Source organism: Pyrus communis, chromosome 11 (assembly GCF_963583255.1).
Source record: "Pyrus communis chromosome 11, drPyrComm1.1, whole genome shotgun sequence".
Taxonomy (NCBI): Eukaryota; Viridiplantae; Streptophyta; class Magnoliopsida; order Rosales; family Rosaceae; genus Pyrus; species Pyrus communis.
The window spans coordinates 3,714,241-3,729,552 of record NC_084813.1 but is presented as its reverse complement, the minus strand read 5'-3'; the positions used below and the strand labels follow the sequence as shown (position 1 = coordinate 3,729,552).

Here is a 15,312-nt window from a genome sequence, read left to right as displayed (position 1 = left end):
AAAGGCGAATTTGAACCAAATTATTAATAGTCCATTGTAGATTTAGACCACTTTTCTACCTCTAGTGTAAATAATATCATTGGTAAAAAAAAAAAAAAAAAAGCTCACAAAATGACCATCATCTTTCCTCTCAAAGTCAAATTTATAAAGAGCAACTTTGCCCTTCACTCAAAAAAAAAAAATGAAAAAAGTCACAAGTTGGCATTATTTTTCTGTTAAATGATATGATATGATATCATACCTGCACCAAGTGTATAATTCGCGTTTATCTCTTTTTTTTTTTTTTTTTTTTTGTTGAAGAATTCGCGTTTATCTTTCCATCGTGGAGACGTGTAAGTAAACATACCAACACAATCTACCTAAAACAAATACGAATTAAATAACAGTTGGCAAAACTATTTAAAAAAAAAAATTTTAAAACAGTCAGAATTATTGGTAGCCACTAGTTCATGCATGCAATGCTAACCAAGTAAGCCATGCAGACACTCCAGTGTCTCTAGAGCCACAAGATATATTCTGGTGGCCCCCGCTCCACACCAATAATTTGTTCTCTCTTCTTCTTCGTCAGTTCTTCCATTAATCTTTGGTGAAGGGTTTAGGAGGTTTTTCTGAAATATTCAAGAGGAGGTAGAGGAGGAGAAGGATAGATTGGGAGGTTTTTCTGAAATATTCAAGAGGAGGTAGAGGAGGAGAAGGATAGATTGGAGATGAAAATTCAGTGTGATGTGTGTGAGAAGGCTCAGGCGACGGTGATTTGCTGCGCCGACGAGGCGGCGCTGTGCGCCAAATGCGACGTGGAAGTACATGCAGCGAATAAGCTTGCAAGCAAGCACCAGAGGCTTCTCCTCGAGTGTCTCTCAAAGTCAAACAAACTCCCCAGATGTGACATATGCCAAGTAATTTATTTTCTTTCACTTAATTCCCCATTTTCTAAGCATATTCCAATCACCAGTTTTGATTTACCTTGTTTTTGTTAGATTTTGTTTACTTTTCGAAATTCATCTGTTCATTCAAGTAATATATTCTCTCGCTGCTCAATTGTAGTAATTTTTTTTTTGCTAATATAAGCTTAGTTCAATTGGTTAGAGGAGTCTGCTTCATCCTCTACACTTAAGTCCAAATCCTCATTCTTTTAGTTTAGATGAATTATCTGTAGATTATGGTTTGTAAAAAATTTGTTGTAACTTTACTTTTAAATGCAGATGTCTTAGGGTTTGAACCTCTGTCTAAGGCTTTGAACATTTTAATAGTGCTAGTAGTTTTGCCCAAAACCTAGTGAAAACCAATAGAGCCACAAGTACTGGATGTCAAGGTTTAATTAGTATACTGAGTTGTCCAGTGTAGATGCATGCCCTGTGTGGTATTTAAAATTTTCAATGCGCTCCTCCCGTGTCACGTCGATTAATTATATTGAGCGACGTTGAGCGCATGATTCGAAGAGTCTGGTGTGAATAATTGTCCTCTCTGATACTATGTTATAGTTGTAGCTAGCATCGGATATGCGAATGAGGTTTCAATATCCATGTTAGCATCACTAAATGATCTGATGAATTTGCCAAGTTCTCTTATATTGCCTCAAGTTTCAGTCTCGCGTTGTTTGTTTGTTTGTTTGTTTATTTATTTCTCTCATCTATCTTGTGATTTGCAGGACAAGGCAGCTTTTATATTCTGCGTCGAAGACAGAGCCCTCGTTTGTCAGGATTGCGACGAATCAATTCATTCAGCGAATAGCCGCTCTGCAAGTCACCAGAGGTTCCTCGCCACTGGAATCCGAGTGGCATTGAGCTCCGGTTGTTCGAAGGACACTGAACTGAGTAGCTTGGAGCCACCCAGTAGTCACAGCTCACACAAGATCGTTTCAACAAAAGTCCCAACACCACAGCCTTCTGGTTTCTCATCCCCTTGGGGTGTTGATGACTTGCTGCAATTATCCGATTTTGAATCTTCCGACAAGGTTAGAAATATCCCTCTCTATATTTGCTTGTTATCTAGTTGTACATGCGTTGAGCGCAACAGGTAAAGATGCTTACGTTCTAAAATATGATGTCTTTTGCATTTTCTTTCATCTGTTCATATACTTGAAACAAATCTCTTGTCTATGCTCTCATCAGAAAGAGTCTTTTGAGTTTGGTGAGCTTGAATGGATAGCAGATATGGGTATTTTCGGCGTAGAGCAGTTTCCTCAGAAAGCGTTGGCAGCAGCTGAAGTTCCTCAGCTTCCACCGTCGCAGGCAACCAATTTTACCTCGCATAGACCTGCCAAATCGAACAGTCCATACAAGAAGCCTCGAATCGAAATGCTGGAGGACGATGATGATCATTTTACTGTCCCTGATCTTGGCTGATTTTAAACGCCTATCAACTAGTTTCATGGTATTAGTTGACACTTTGAATTATATAATGTCCATACAAAGTACATACTTGTATGTATTTATGTGTGTATACAAGAATTTATAATTCGTTTTTGGGATTTACCGTTTTATTTGATCCATCGGCATGTAATTTCGCCTACTCTGGCAACAAGACCTTACTCCATAGAAACATGCCTGTTATTTACTTCATGTCTGTTGAAAATAAAACTGTTGTGGATAATTGATATGTACTGTTGCCTGCCTGCCTTGCATTACTTGCCAATCCTCCGGCCATCCCAAAGAAAAGGGTCAATTTGCTCCAAGTTCTTGGCAACATCGCCAGAGGATTGGATGGCTTTCGACAGAATCCTCCAAGCATCGGTGTAATCCGAAGCTTGATCTTCCTAAGCATGTCCACGACTCAAAGTTGTTACCTTTTTGTCACAATGGAACAACTTTTCCATTGCGCCAAAGCTCGACCTCAAACAGGCTCAGACACTTGTAGTTGCAAAATGAGCAACAAGAAGCTTAACCTTGAAAGTTATTCAGCGTAACGTTTCGATTAACCCCTTCACGAAATTTAGTTCCTTTCTATTCAGGCACATATCTTTCATCACCCAACAAGGACATACAAGAGCAAGTGGCCCCTTACCAAAGTGGTGGAAAGTAGTTGAGTCCTTGCATGATTCGAACTCCGTTGGTGGCTAATCTAACTTCTAACTAACAAAATCTATCGTTTGACAAGAAAATAAAAAACAAGGACAGACAAGGTAACTTCTAATGAAATTAAAGGAAAGACAAGGGGTTTCTCCCTTCAGTGACAAATTTTCAAGTCAGATTTACTGCTTTTGATTACAATTACTTGATAACCCCCAGGCTCCAGCACTAAAAACACTTGAAAAAAATTTCTAAAAATTCTTAACTCTGGGAGCAAAAGTCATGGACCCAAATTAATACAAAGAAACTGTATACAAGATTTCAGAAACTTCTATAAACAGAAACGGGTTATAACTCGTACAGAATAAGCGGTTTTATATGAGCCAATTAACAGTAACGTTGCCAAGCCATGTAAACAAGGGGAACTGAGCCAAAGCAATAAAGAGCAACAGATAATGGTTCTTGCTTGAATCATAACTCCTCACCTCCGCAAAGAGAACTCTCTTCATAGTCTTCACCAAGAAGACTCCCATCCATATACACGTCCATGGCATCAAAAAGTAGTATGAGGAGCTCAAGATAATCCGTCCAAGTACAGCCAAGCACAACCCCGTGAAAGCATACCCAGCATATGCCACCATGTCAAGCAATGGTGCCTCACCACCGCCCAAGGAAAGCAATGATACTTTCAGTAGTGCAACTTGCATAAACCAGCCAAGTAAGCCCTTGATAAACAACCAGTTTAGAGCTTCAGGGCTAAACCTGGCAGGCAGTAAACAACAAACAATTTTAAGATATCATGAGTGCCAAGATTTATATGACTTCTGATGTTAACAGATTGAAATACCAATCAACAATAAAAATATAATTACAAATATAAAAAAGAACGAAAAAAAAAGGAATGTTAGCAAAATCTTGAGGTTGAGAAAATGATCCAATAGCTAATTGTTTCACATTGATGTCCAAGTGGAAATTATTCTTCTCTCTTCAAAAGTCAACACCTAGAAGACTCCCAAATGTAAATTCATTTGCTACAGCAACGAAAAAACAAAAACAAAGGAACGGGAAAGAAACTAAATCATCAACGGGGGGTCCTGCTTTCTTTAACACAACAGCTATAGTTGCCCACAGGTTACCAGTAAAAGAACGGTATAGTCTGCTAAAAGAGTGATTTGTCGCATCAGCAGCATACGTTTTGATCATATATTGAAAGTCACAGGCACAATCATGGAAATCAGTGTTAATCTGAGCACTATTATGGATGATATATTGAAAGTCCTCTTAAAAAGCCTTAAGAAACTCAAAAGGCAAAGTGTTCAGAGTTTTACATTTCACTCTTGACCTAAATTATTTTGGAGTTGTATTGTACCAAGCCCACGAAACATTTGACACAGAGATATTTTATTGTTATCTACTTTTACCTTTTTTTTTTTGGCCTCCCATAACATATTTAAGAGGTTAAAACAATTGTACTGCAGTTATCATACCTGGATATTGAACTGAGATTAAGGAAAACCATGAACAAGGGAAAAACTAAATGCAGCTAGACTATAAAACAATGAAACAAAAGGACCACATATGTTCCATACCAAATAGAACATTTTCCCAAACTTTGATGAAAGTAGGAAACTAATAGTAGGATACAGAATTGCAAATAGAGGAAATAACAGCAAAATAAACGAATGCTAAGCTCACTTCTACATTGAAAACAAAACCCCTTTGTTCTTATAGCAACTGATTTCCCATGAAAGCATTAACCTAAATAGAAGAGAAAACTGCATAGAGTACATCTAGGATTCATAAACTTACTTTCCCTGAAGACCCAATGAGAAGCCAGCCAGAACCACATAGGTACCAAATGCCATAAACGGAATGTATAGGTCTGGTGCGTTGATGTCATAGATTGGGGGCTTATAAGAAAGCCTGCCTCCTACTGGCTCAGTTATTCTGGTCCAATGGCCCTGAAATAAAAGAGGGCAGGAGGAATGAGTAAGTTCTGTAGCAGGATAATTTGATTCCACAAGAAAAAATTCAAATGGTAGCGCTTACCCTGTGGAGAAATGGAAATAGAATGACCTTCAATTTGTTCCTCACATACTGGTCATTCACTTGGAAGTAGTATTGCGGATCAGAGAAATACCTACTGATCTGCTCATTCCAACAGAAACGATCAATATTTAACTCGATTACCTTGAATTAAGTACGAACTTAAGTGCCATTGCTAACATCCAAAAAGTACTAGAAATAAAAAAACGCAAATCTAGTCACTTGAAGACAATCATAATAGGCGATTACTGTGTTCAAAGCAGTTGACAATATAGTTTACATGAGTTAGATATCAATGCAAAATGTTTTAGGTAGCACAACAGTATAGAGGCATTCTATCGAATTCTAGTACATATAGCAGCATCTCAAACAAAATTCCAAACTTATGCATCGGGCCATTATGTACAAATACAATATAGATCGATCTAACTAACAGATCCTCAACCTTTTACCCAATAAAGAGCATCAAGAGATTTAAGAAAAATCATAACAAATTAAAAGTATTCTAAATTGATAATAATTTATAAACCCTAGGGGCAAAACTGATTCGCAAAAATCAAAACTTGATTCAGAAATTTTACAATTTGATCCTAAATTCTTCATATTTCATAGTTAACCAAGATCATAATAGTGGATTCTGGCTACTTACATTGCTTTGTACATACTCAGAGCTTGATCCTAAAATCTTTTCTCCATATGCACCCAATCCACCACGGATAAGTCCTGAACTAGCACCGTAAAACGTATTCCCAAACGGATTCGGCTGCGGAGATGCCGTCGGCATTCCAACCCCAGGCTGGCTTCCCACATTGTTGTACATTTCTGCAGTTAAAACACACACACGCAAAAGGGGGAAAATATAAAAATCAAGGAGATGATTAATCTCTATTGAAATTAATCGACGACGTTGCTAATTCTAAGTCTCAATACTGCTAGGTACTTGTATAATACGGCTAATTAGCACAAGATTTGTATAACACCTGTATCTGGATTCTGGAGGTTGAGGTGGAGGGAGGAGGCGGTGGCGCGCTAGACCGAGAGAAAGAGACTAAGGAGGAGAGGGGATTCGTGGGTAGCTGACGACGGATGAGATGGGAGGCTGGAGGTGGAGGCGGCGTCGATTTCTGCCGCGGATTGGCAGCGACCGCGTCGGATTTGAGAAATTTTGGAAACTGTGTAGCTCAAGGGACCTCTCTCAGTTTTATTTATTTATTTTTTAGTGTCCAAAAAACCAAACAAAAGCCTTTCGTCATTTGGCCAATAGGGAACTACCATGTGGCAATGACACTGTGAAGAGCTTGTTGTATACAAGAAACGGGCTTGGGGTCACCACTCCTCAGGCCTGGGCCGGCCCGACCCAGTTTACAGGCCTGTATGAATCCCCAACAATAGGAGTAACACCCACATCTAACGTATAATTTCTCATTACAAAATCTAATTGAAATTGCTTAGCTTCCCTTTGTTCACTAATCGTATGATTTGTGAAAATTAAATCTAGGGATTAATGATGTAATATAAATGATAATGTGATGTTTATGTAATGGATCTGTCATGATTGTTGGAACCAACATCCTGCAAGATAAGACGTTCTGCCCTCATCCGAATAAACATGAAGATTGACGAGGCAATGAATGAGAGAGTATTTGGGGATGCGGTTGAATGCGTGTTGGATTGCCTATTGGGGGTGTATTGTATATGGAATTTGATAGACTTTGCTTGACTTCAAATTAAGGAATCAACAAAAATCACTGGTAGTAAATAAAGACTTTATATGATTTCTAAAATGACTATGAAAATCTTGTGGTATTCAGTTATGACTTTTTGTGAGTTTGTAAAAGTCCAGTTGTATTCAGAATTTCATCTATTTTAAAGAATTTTAAAAAGCCATGGATTTTTAAGTGCTTTTGGTACCGTTTGGTACATGGGATGGGACGGAACAGAGTGGGACAAGGCGTTCCGTCCCACGTTTGGTGCGCCTAAAACGGGTGGAACGAGCTATTCCACGGGACGAGTTTTGGATGAATTTTCGTTCCGCCTCACCCCCTGGAACGACTCGTTCCACATCCGTGGAATACAAAATTATAACCTCTCCGTCTCCTTCTTCTTCCTCTTTGTTTCCATCCGAGGGCATCTTTGCTCCCGCTTCGTTCCATTCCGTCCTGTCGCGTCCTGTCCCGTCTGCATACCAAACGATACCTTTATGATAAGTTCTTTTGTCATAACAAATTGAACATCTCCCCTCAAGATTTTGATAGATTTCATATTTCGTATACTCCACCACCACCATAATGGGTAGTGAGAAAAATCATCAATAAAAAGCACATAATACCAAACCCAATAACATAAGTAACTGGAGACATCCACACATCAAAATGAACAATATAAAATAAGGAAGAAGAACGATTAGTCTTAGAATGAAACAGAAGTTGAGTAGACTTGTCGTCTAAACCATATAGCTTTCTAGGAATCTTACACCAATTACAATTGGAAATTACATTTCTATAATACTGGGGTCATTTCATTCGTTATGAACTTAAAAGTGCAAGGTCAATTAGTGAGGTCATAAAAGCTTCATACAATGAATGATCGGTAATTCTATTTGTGCTTTTCGCAAGTAGGCAATGCAAATCGAAGTTGAATGTTTCGATATGGTTCAATTCATGTGTTAATATAAGAAACAAGTCTTCCTGAAGGAAACGGGACACAAGTCTTCCCTCGAAAGCCTGAAATACCCTTTTTCCGCCCTAAGGCTTGGTGTTGTGCAGTAGCTCTTGGGGATAACAACAGACCAACTGGTGAACGAATTTGATTTCTGTTTGTTGCACCGGACTATCTTCGACTGGATTAGTTTCAGGGACTAAGCTGGACTAACTTAGATTAGACTAAGTTGGACAAACTTAGTAAAGCGTTTGGTGTAGTGTCGGATTAAGAAGCATAATAGTAAAAATATTACTGCCACTAGTTTGGTGTTTGCACGAACTGAGACTAAATTATTGTTCTATTTTAATTTCTTTTTTATTAAAGATATTATCAAAATTAATAATATTGGACGAGTGTGAGACTCACAATAAAAAAATACAAAAACCAAATTTCTTGCCAATGAAAGTAACATGCATGATTCAAGAGTAACATTGTTCCAAATATCAATATAACAAAGGTGTTCTCCTAACAATTGACGGGGCTCAAAATGTTTTTCTTAATTATTCACCTTTGGTTTGATTCCATTCAATCCCAAGACCACAATGTCGCATGAGGTGCAATGGCAAATGGATAGCCGAACCTTGATCATTGCTACATTTGGATTCGGAGCACGTAAATTGGCTTGCTCCAACTAGTTTGATGAAAACCAATAACAATATGGAAAAGGAAAAGATCATGAACAATTTATACATTTTTGAACTAGTAATAATAATAATTATTAGAGATTTAGCCTGCCTGTTGCCACAGGAAAGTCAAATGTATACATAGCAAGCAAAAACTACAGTAGCAAAGATCTCAAACAGAGTTGACAATCTCACTAACAGGCACAACCTTCTTATTTCGCTTAGCAAGTTCGCCAGCAAGGAGGGTATTGCTTGACATAATCCAATCCACATCATACCGTATTTATGTCAAAGTTGGTCACATCATTCAGTCCACGGAATTTGATCGCAGCTATGTCATAAGCCTCAACAGCTTCTTCTTGAGTGCCTGAAAGTTTATAGATTAAAGATAACCGAAAAAATTAGGGTTTTATAGAAACTCATAAAAGCATGAGCATCAAAATTTAAAGCTGGGAAAGCATGGGGAGCCTCTGAAGGAATACCGTTAGCAAAAGCTTAGTGGGCAAGTCAAGCTGACCACCAAGAACCATACAATAGTATCCATAACCGGCTAAAAAGACAACAGTTTGAAGAGATAAGAGTGCTACAAAGATTGGCTTTTTAAAGTCATGAAATCATATCATTCACTCTTTTTTTATCCTACAATCTAAAAATAATGATAACATGCTTGAAGAATACACGCAATGGATATTTTTTATTGTAAAAGTGAAAAAGTTTGAAAAATCACTCATTGAAGGTCCCAAGATAAAGTAAGGTGTATCTGTTGTTAATAGTTTATTTATGTTGAATGGGAATGATTTCTAATTTTTATAATTGTCATGCAATTTATCTTAATTATGCCAATTTATTTATCCAAATACATGACAAAAATCATCTAATTATTCTAGTTAGCAAGCTCTATTTATATCCAACAGGCATATGATTTCTATATGTAATGTGGATGTATGCTTTTTTAGCTTTAGCTCATACCCGTAGCCTGAAATCCATCATTAACTAAACCATCATTCAGTTTTGCCATTTTCGCTTTAACTCATACAACAAACAGATGAATCAATTTAAAGAGACTGAGAATCACTTTATGTAGTCCCTTTTCTTGTTACTACCTGTGAAACTATTAAGTATATATGGAGTTGGACCGTGGTGGAAACTATTTGTATCTATGTTGCTTAGTACAAACACATACAACACACACACACACAACTTGCATATATCAACACACACACACACACAACTTGCATTTATCAACACACACACACACACTCACACACACAGAGTACATAGATACACAGCGTGCGCACACACAAAATTAGTATACATCGATGCACACACGCACCCAAAATCAGCATACATAGACACACACATACAAAGTACATACACACACCCACAGGACAGACCCACACACTCTCACACACACAGAGTACATACATACATACAGACACATACACTCAGACTATATATTCAATTATTAGATGAAATTCAACGATGGCAGAACAAATATTAGATGAAATTCATATATATATATATATATATATGAATATCAAATCCACTCCAGTAAAAGCATTGAGAACTACCAGATGAAATTTATATCAAATCCATTTTATGACAAATACTAGAGATCTGGAGGTGTCAATCATATGATGAAACAATAATGAGAACGTATAAAAGTTGAAATTTGAAAACCCCAAATTCTAATATCAATTTGAACCTAAAAATCAAAACCCTAATTTTTTTCAGTTGCACAGATCAGTTATTGAAAAGTTTGTGAAACCAAAACAATGAAGTCGTTCACAACCCAGTAATAATTTACCAGACAAAATCGAAGTCGTTCATGACCAGCAAAACAAAATCGAAGAAGAAAATCGTCAAATTCGAAATTTACTTGACAATGAACAAATGAGAGCGAGCAGGACAAGGGTGAAAGAGTAGGATGTCTCTCTCGCAGGTCGTGCGACATCTCTCTCGTAGGACGAGCGACGACATTCTCTCTGCAGGACTGTCTTAGTAGTGTTGTGAAATTTGGGGGTACTTGCTAAGAACTCTTAGGAAATCGCCAACCAAAGGAGGGCCAGATGGCTCGTTTTAGCCCTATAGGCTGCCAACAAATTAATAATGTAATAAACAGTGTAGGACCATACTTTTTACCATCTCCAACCGAGGGGCCAGAGGGCCATAGGCCAAACATAGCCCTGTGACAAAAACCATCTCCAACCGAGGGCCAAACATAATTTATTATTTAAATTTAAAAACTACAACAACTTAAATTTATGTCATATAATTTTTATGTTGGTTAATGATATTTAATGTTCCTTATTATTTTTTAATATTGTTTAATGTTGTTTCATGTTACTTAATGTTATTTAATGTTGTCTAATGGTTTAGGAAGTTATAGGGAAAAAATAGAAATTTTAAATTAATAAAAGAAAATCGTAAAAAAAAAAAAAAATCAAATATAACGGTTAGCTGACGTCAGCACCTAGCCGTTACATTTGAATTCCGGCCCGGCCTGGGGCTGGCTAGCTAGCTGGATTGTGTCACATCCCGGCCCAGGACGGATCACTTCCCGGGCCCGCTCCATCACCGTAGCACGATATTATCCGCTTTGAGCTTACCATTCCCTCACGGTTTTGTTTTTGGGAATTCACGAGCAACTTCCCAGTGGGTCACCCATCATGGGATTGCTCTCGAGCACTTCTCGCTTAACTTCGGAGTTCCTTAGGAACCCGAAGCCAGTGAGCTCCCAAAAGGCCTCGTGTTAGGTAGGGATGAAAATATACATTTAAGGATCACTCCCATGGGCGATGTGGGATGTCACAATCCACCCCTCTTAGGGGTCCGACGTCCTCGTCGGCACACACACGACCAAGGTTAGGCTCTGATACCAAATTTGTCACATCCCGGCCCAGGCCGGATCACTTCCCGAGCCCGCTCCACCACCATAGCACGATATTGTCCGTTTTGGGCTTACCATTCCCTCACGGTTTTGTTTTTGGGAACTCACGAGCAACTTCCCAGTGGGTCACCCATCATGGGATTGCTCTAGCCCCATTCTCACTTAACTTCGGAGTTCCTACGGAACCCGAAGCCAGTGAGCTCCCAAAAGGCCTCGTGCTAGGTAGGGATGGGAATATACATTTAAGGATCACACCCCTGGGTGATGTGGGATGTCACAATCCACCCCCCTTAGGGGCCCGACGTCCTCGTCGGCACACACACGGTCAGGGTTAGGCTCTGATACCAATTTGTCACATCCCGACCCGGGACGGATCACTTCCCGGGCCCGCTCTATCACCGTAGCACGATATTATCCGCTTTGGGCTTACCATTCCCTCACGGTTTTGTTTTTGGGAACTCACGAGCAACTTCCCAGTGGGTCACCCATCATGGGATTGCTCGCTTAACTTCGGAGTTCCTATGGAACCCGAAGCCAGTGAGCTCCCAAAAGGCCTCGTGCTAGGTAGGGATGAGAATATACATTTAAGGATCACTCCCCTGGGCGATGTGAGATGTCACAGATTGGGCCAACTGGTTAGCCCTTTTCTCCTTTTTTGGCCCGATGAGGCCCATGAGCCATTTGGCATAGCCCTCGGTAGGAAGCGGTTTTCGTGTCATTTCAGGCTATTTTCAGCCCTCTGGCCGGATCGGTTGGAGATGGCCTTAACAAAGGAGTTTGTCCGAGCGAGTCTAGTTTTATCCCTTTAAACGTGAATGAGGATTGAATGGATGTGATTGGAGAGGATTCACCGAGAATCCTCTTTCATTAAACGTAGTCCCTTGACCTACTAAACACAGGACTATACTAATACTTAGTCCGATCTAATCCAGTCCCACTTAGTAAGTGCAAACAAATACCCCATTATGTTCCTGAAGGAGTGAGTGAACGTAATGAATGATGATACAGAGCGGATTCCAAAGTGATTACCTCTAATTTAACAATGCTATACATTCTATTTGTGTTATAATTGATTTTTTTTTTTTTGGTTATATCATAGTATCGTATTCGTTATAACATTTCTTTAATGATACTTCACTTTGTAGAGTAATAAAACACATATTTCAATTCTGAATTTTTTTTTAACAAACATGTGAAATATTATTGTTCTCCTAATTCTTCAATTAATAAATCTGATCAATTTCGTATTTTCTAATATTCTTTCAACAAATATTACACCATCGTAGACACTACGTATGGTGAAAATGAGTGTAGAAACTGTATATTCAATAATATAGATTTGAAATATTACAACCTATAAGATATTGTCCTAGTGGTTACAATGAAACGGAAAACCAATTATATCATAATAAAAGCTAATAACAACACAACAACTAAAACAATAATGTATTTGTAATATCCCAAAAATTTATTATCGAAGAAGAGAAATATTTGAAAAAAATATGTTGTGGTTATTTATTGAAAAGGTTTTCATATGAAGGCAGTGAACTTCATTAAGAGTTTGCAGTATCTTTGGAATTAATTTTTGAAGCTCGAATGAACTTTCAATAGAATTTTGAATTTAACAGATAAGAGAGTGCAAAATGACAAATGAGGAGTGGCTGGCCTTGACAAGTGGCAGCAGTCAAGTATTCCAGCAAAGGCGAGCGCTGGTTCTCATCTGATTGCACCACGTTATTACATGGCAACTTAGGATTGGACCCAAGTATAAAGGAAAAGAAAATTAGAATGGAAGATAAAATCTCCCTCTTGCTTGACACTTGCCGAGTGGCCATATGACCCCATGTCAGAGGAAGCGGTGCATTTTGCACCTATTTATATCAGAAGAAAGGCTGTCTTTCTTCTCCGTAAGACCTGAAGCTCGGTTGCAGAGAAAGAAATAAAATTAAAAAAAAAAAAGAAAAGTTTCAACTTTCTCTTGACAACTCTGAATTCAATTCTGTTTTTGTCTACGAATTTTTGTGGTGAAGAATACTACAATCAAAGGTAATAATTCTCTGGGTTTATCGAAGATATTGATATTTGTCATCTTTGGAATTTATTCCTACATAAGCTTTAATCTTCAAATTTAAATGTTGTTTATGGTGGATTAAGCTTATTGGAAGCTTAACTGAACGAATTGAGGTTAATTTCTACATGGGCTAGCCGCGGCGAACCCTAGAATTATTTCATGGTTTTTAAACCTTGGTATTTTGTGGCTGTTACGAAATAAAGGGAACTTGGTAAACTTGAATGGTGATTTGGTACTTAGACATCATGATAAATGGGTTTGGACATGTTTTGGATTGAAAGACAGGAGGAACCAATCTGGAAAATTGCCATGAATATCACTATTCATGCTGCAGGGACCAAACTGAAATATAAGTTTCAGATTTGAGGCCATTTTACAGTTCTCTGAAAGTTTGGGGCAGTTTTGTTATTACCCGAAGGCTTGGGACAAAACTGTGATTTTAGAATTGTTTTGGAGGCAGATGCTTGCTGCTTTTCCAGCAAGGCAGCATGTAAATAATTGAGAAATTTTTGAGGACCAAAATAAGAAAGAAAAATGTTTTAAGGGTCCAACTGAGATAAGGTGATGTTAAGCCTAATATCGGAATTCTAAAATAGATGAGTTTATATTGGCTGCTAGATATAGGGATTATATAGTGATATAGTTTATTTGTTGGATCAGGGACTCCAGTTACCGCGACGGTTGTGTTCATTTGAGGTGTTGGTAAAGGACATTGTTTGTTTGCTTTGGACTCCAAATAGGAGAAATACGGTAGACCTTAATAGAAATTGATCTTATTAAATTTTGTGAAGCGTTATATTATTGTAATATTGATTGACTGATTGAGATTGGATGATAATTGGTTATATGTGTATCATTGCTTGATTCGAATGTTCAAAGAGATGTGATTGTGAACTGTTGTTGGAATGTTGTTCATTGGAGATATATATGGAATATGAAATGAGATTAATTGTGCATCATTCATGATGTGTTATGTGATTGGAGTTTCGGTGTTGAGGAAGGAATTCTAGAAATGAGGGTAGTTGGAAATGATCTTTTGTGTAGTTGAGCCAAACTCTTAGCAGGTACCATGTTTTAGGTGAGCCCACCGTGCACAGATTCTTTATGGGAAATTCGGGACTGGCGACGAAGAGTTTAGGCAAGATGACTAACAGAAAGGGAAATTCGGATAATTAAGTTACAGGGGTTAATTTATATATTAAAACATTTGAACCATCACTGCAGAGGTAAAATGCACGGTATGGGACGTGCAGGTTCGCGTGTTTTATTATATAAAGTAACGGGTGTAGATGAAGAGTATTGCATTGCACTCATGCATTGTTATCGAGAATGATTTGGTATTTGATTACATGATTTTATAACACGTAATTTAGTATTGTCAATTTTAACGTGGTAAGGTTATGTCTCTACTGAGCTGTTAAAGCTCACCCCTCTCTTGTTAATCAAGTTTACGAAGTAGACATTCAAGAGAGTAGGCAGGATGAGATCAAATTAGATTGAAGTAGAGAAAGTTTATTCATTTATTTACTGTAGGTTGTAAAGAATTCTTGATTTGTTTAAGAATCATGAATTATTTTAATAAGATGAGTTCACTTTCCAACCCGTGTCAATTTCCCTTATATGAAGGTGGGCATGTACATGCCCACCTTATATGTACATGCCCACCTTCATATAGCACGAGACCTTTTAAGTACTCACTGACTTCGAGTTCTATTGAAACTCCGAAGTTAAGCGAGTTTGGGCGAGAGCAATCCCAAAAACAAAACCGTGAAGGCGTGGCCCAAAGCGGACAATATTGTGCTACGGTGGAGTCGGTTTGGGATGTAATAGAATGGTATCAGAGCCACTATGTCGTTCGGTGCAAGTGTGCCGACGAGGACATCGGGCCCCTAAGTGGGTGGATTATAACATCCCATATCGACCAACGGAGAAGGGGTGATGTGCCTTATATGTACATGCTCACCTTTTTTAGCA

At 38.2% G+C, this 15,312-nt stretch overlaps 2 protein-coding genes across 3 annotated transcripts; one reads left to right on the top strand and one right to left on the bottom strand.

Annotated features, from left to right (window-relative positions):
* The first annotated feature begins 501 nt into the window (after nt 1-501).
* On the top strand, nt 502-2,556 carry LOC137707869 (B-box zinc finger protein 24-like). Its single transcript, XM_068446800.1, has 4 exons — nt 502-627; nt 681-896; nt 1,649-1,954; nt 2,112-2,556. The coding sequence occupies exons 2-4, from the start codon at nt 708-710 to the stop codon at nt 2,343-2,345; spliced, it is 729 nt and encodes a 242-aa protein (XP_068302901.1). The 5' UTR covers nt 502-627; nt 681-707; the 3' UTR covers nt 2,346-2,556.
* Nucleotides 2,557-3,171: 615 nt separating this feature from the next.
* Nucleotides 3,172-6,246, bottom strand: LOC137708106 (uncharacterized). Of its 2 annotated transcripts, none has more exons than XM_068447098.1 (5): nt 5,995-6,246; nt 5,704-5,876; nt 5,058-5,156; nt 4,818-4,969; nt 3,172-3,770 (listed from the first exon to the last, which is right to left on the bottom strand). In XM_068447098.1, exons 2-5 carry the CDS (start codon nt 5,872-5,874, stop codon nt 3,383-3,385), a joined length of 810 nt encoding a protein of 269 aa, XP_068303199.1. In that variant the 5' UTR covers nt 5,875-5,876; nt 5,995-6,246; the 3' UTR covers nt 3,172-3,382. The 2 variants fall into 2 exon arrangements, with proteins under 2 accessions (XP_068303199.1, XP_068303198.1); XM_068447097.1 differs by having other exon boundaries at nt 6,035-6,246.
* Between the last annotated feature and the right edge of the window lie 9,066 nt (nt 6,247-15,312).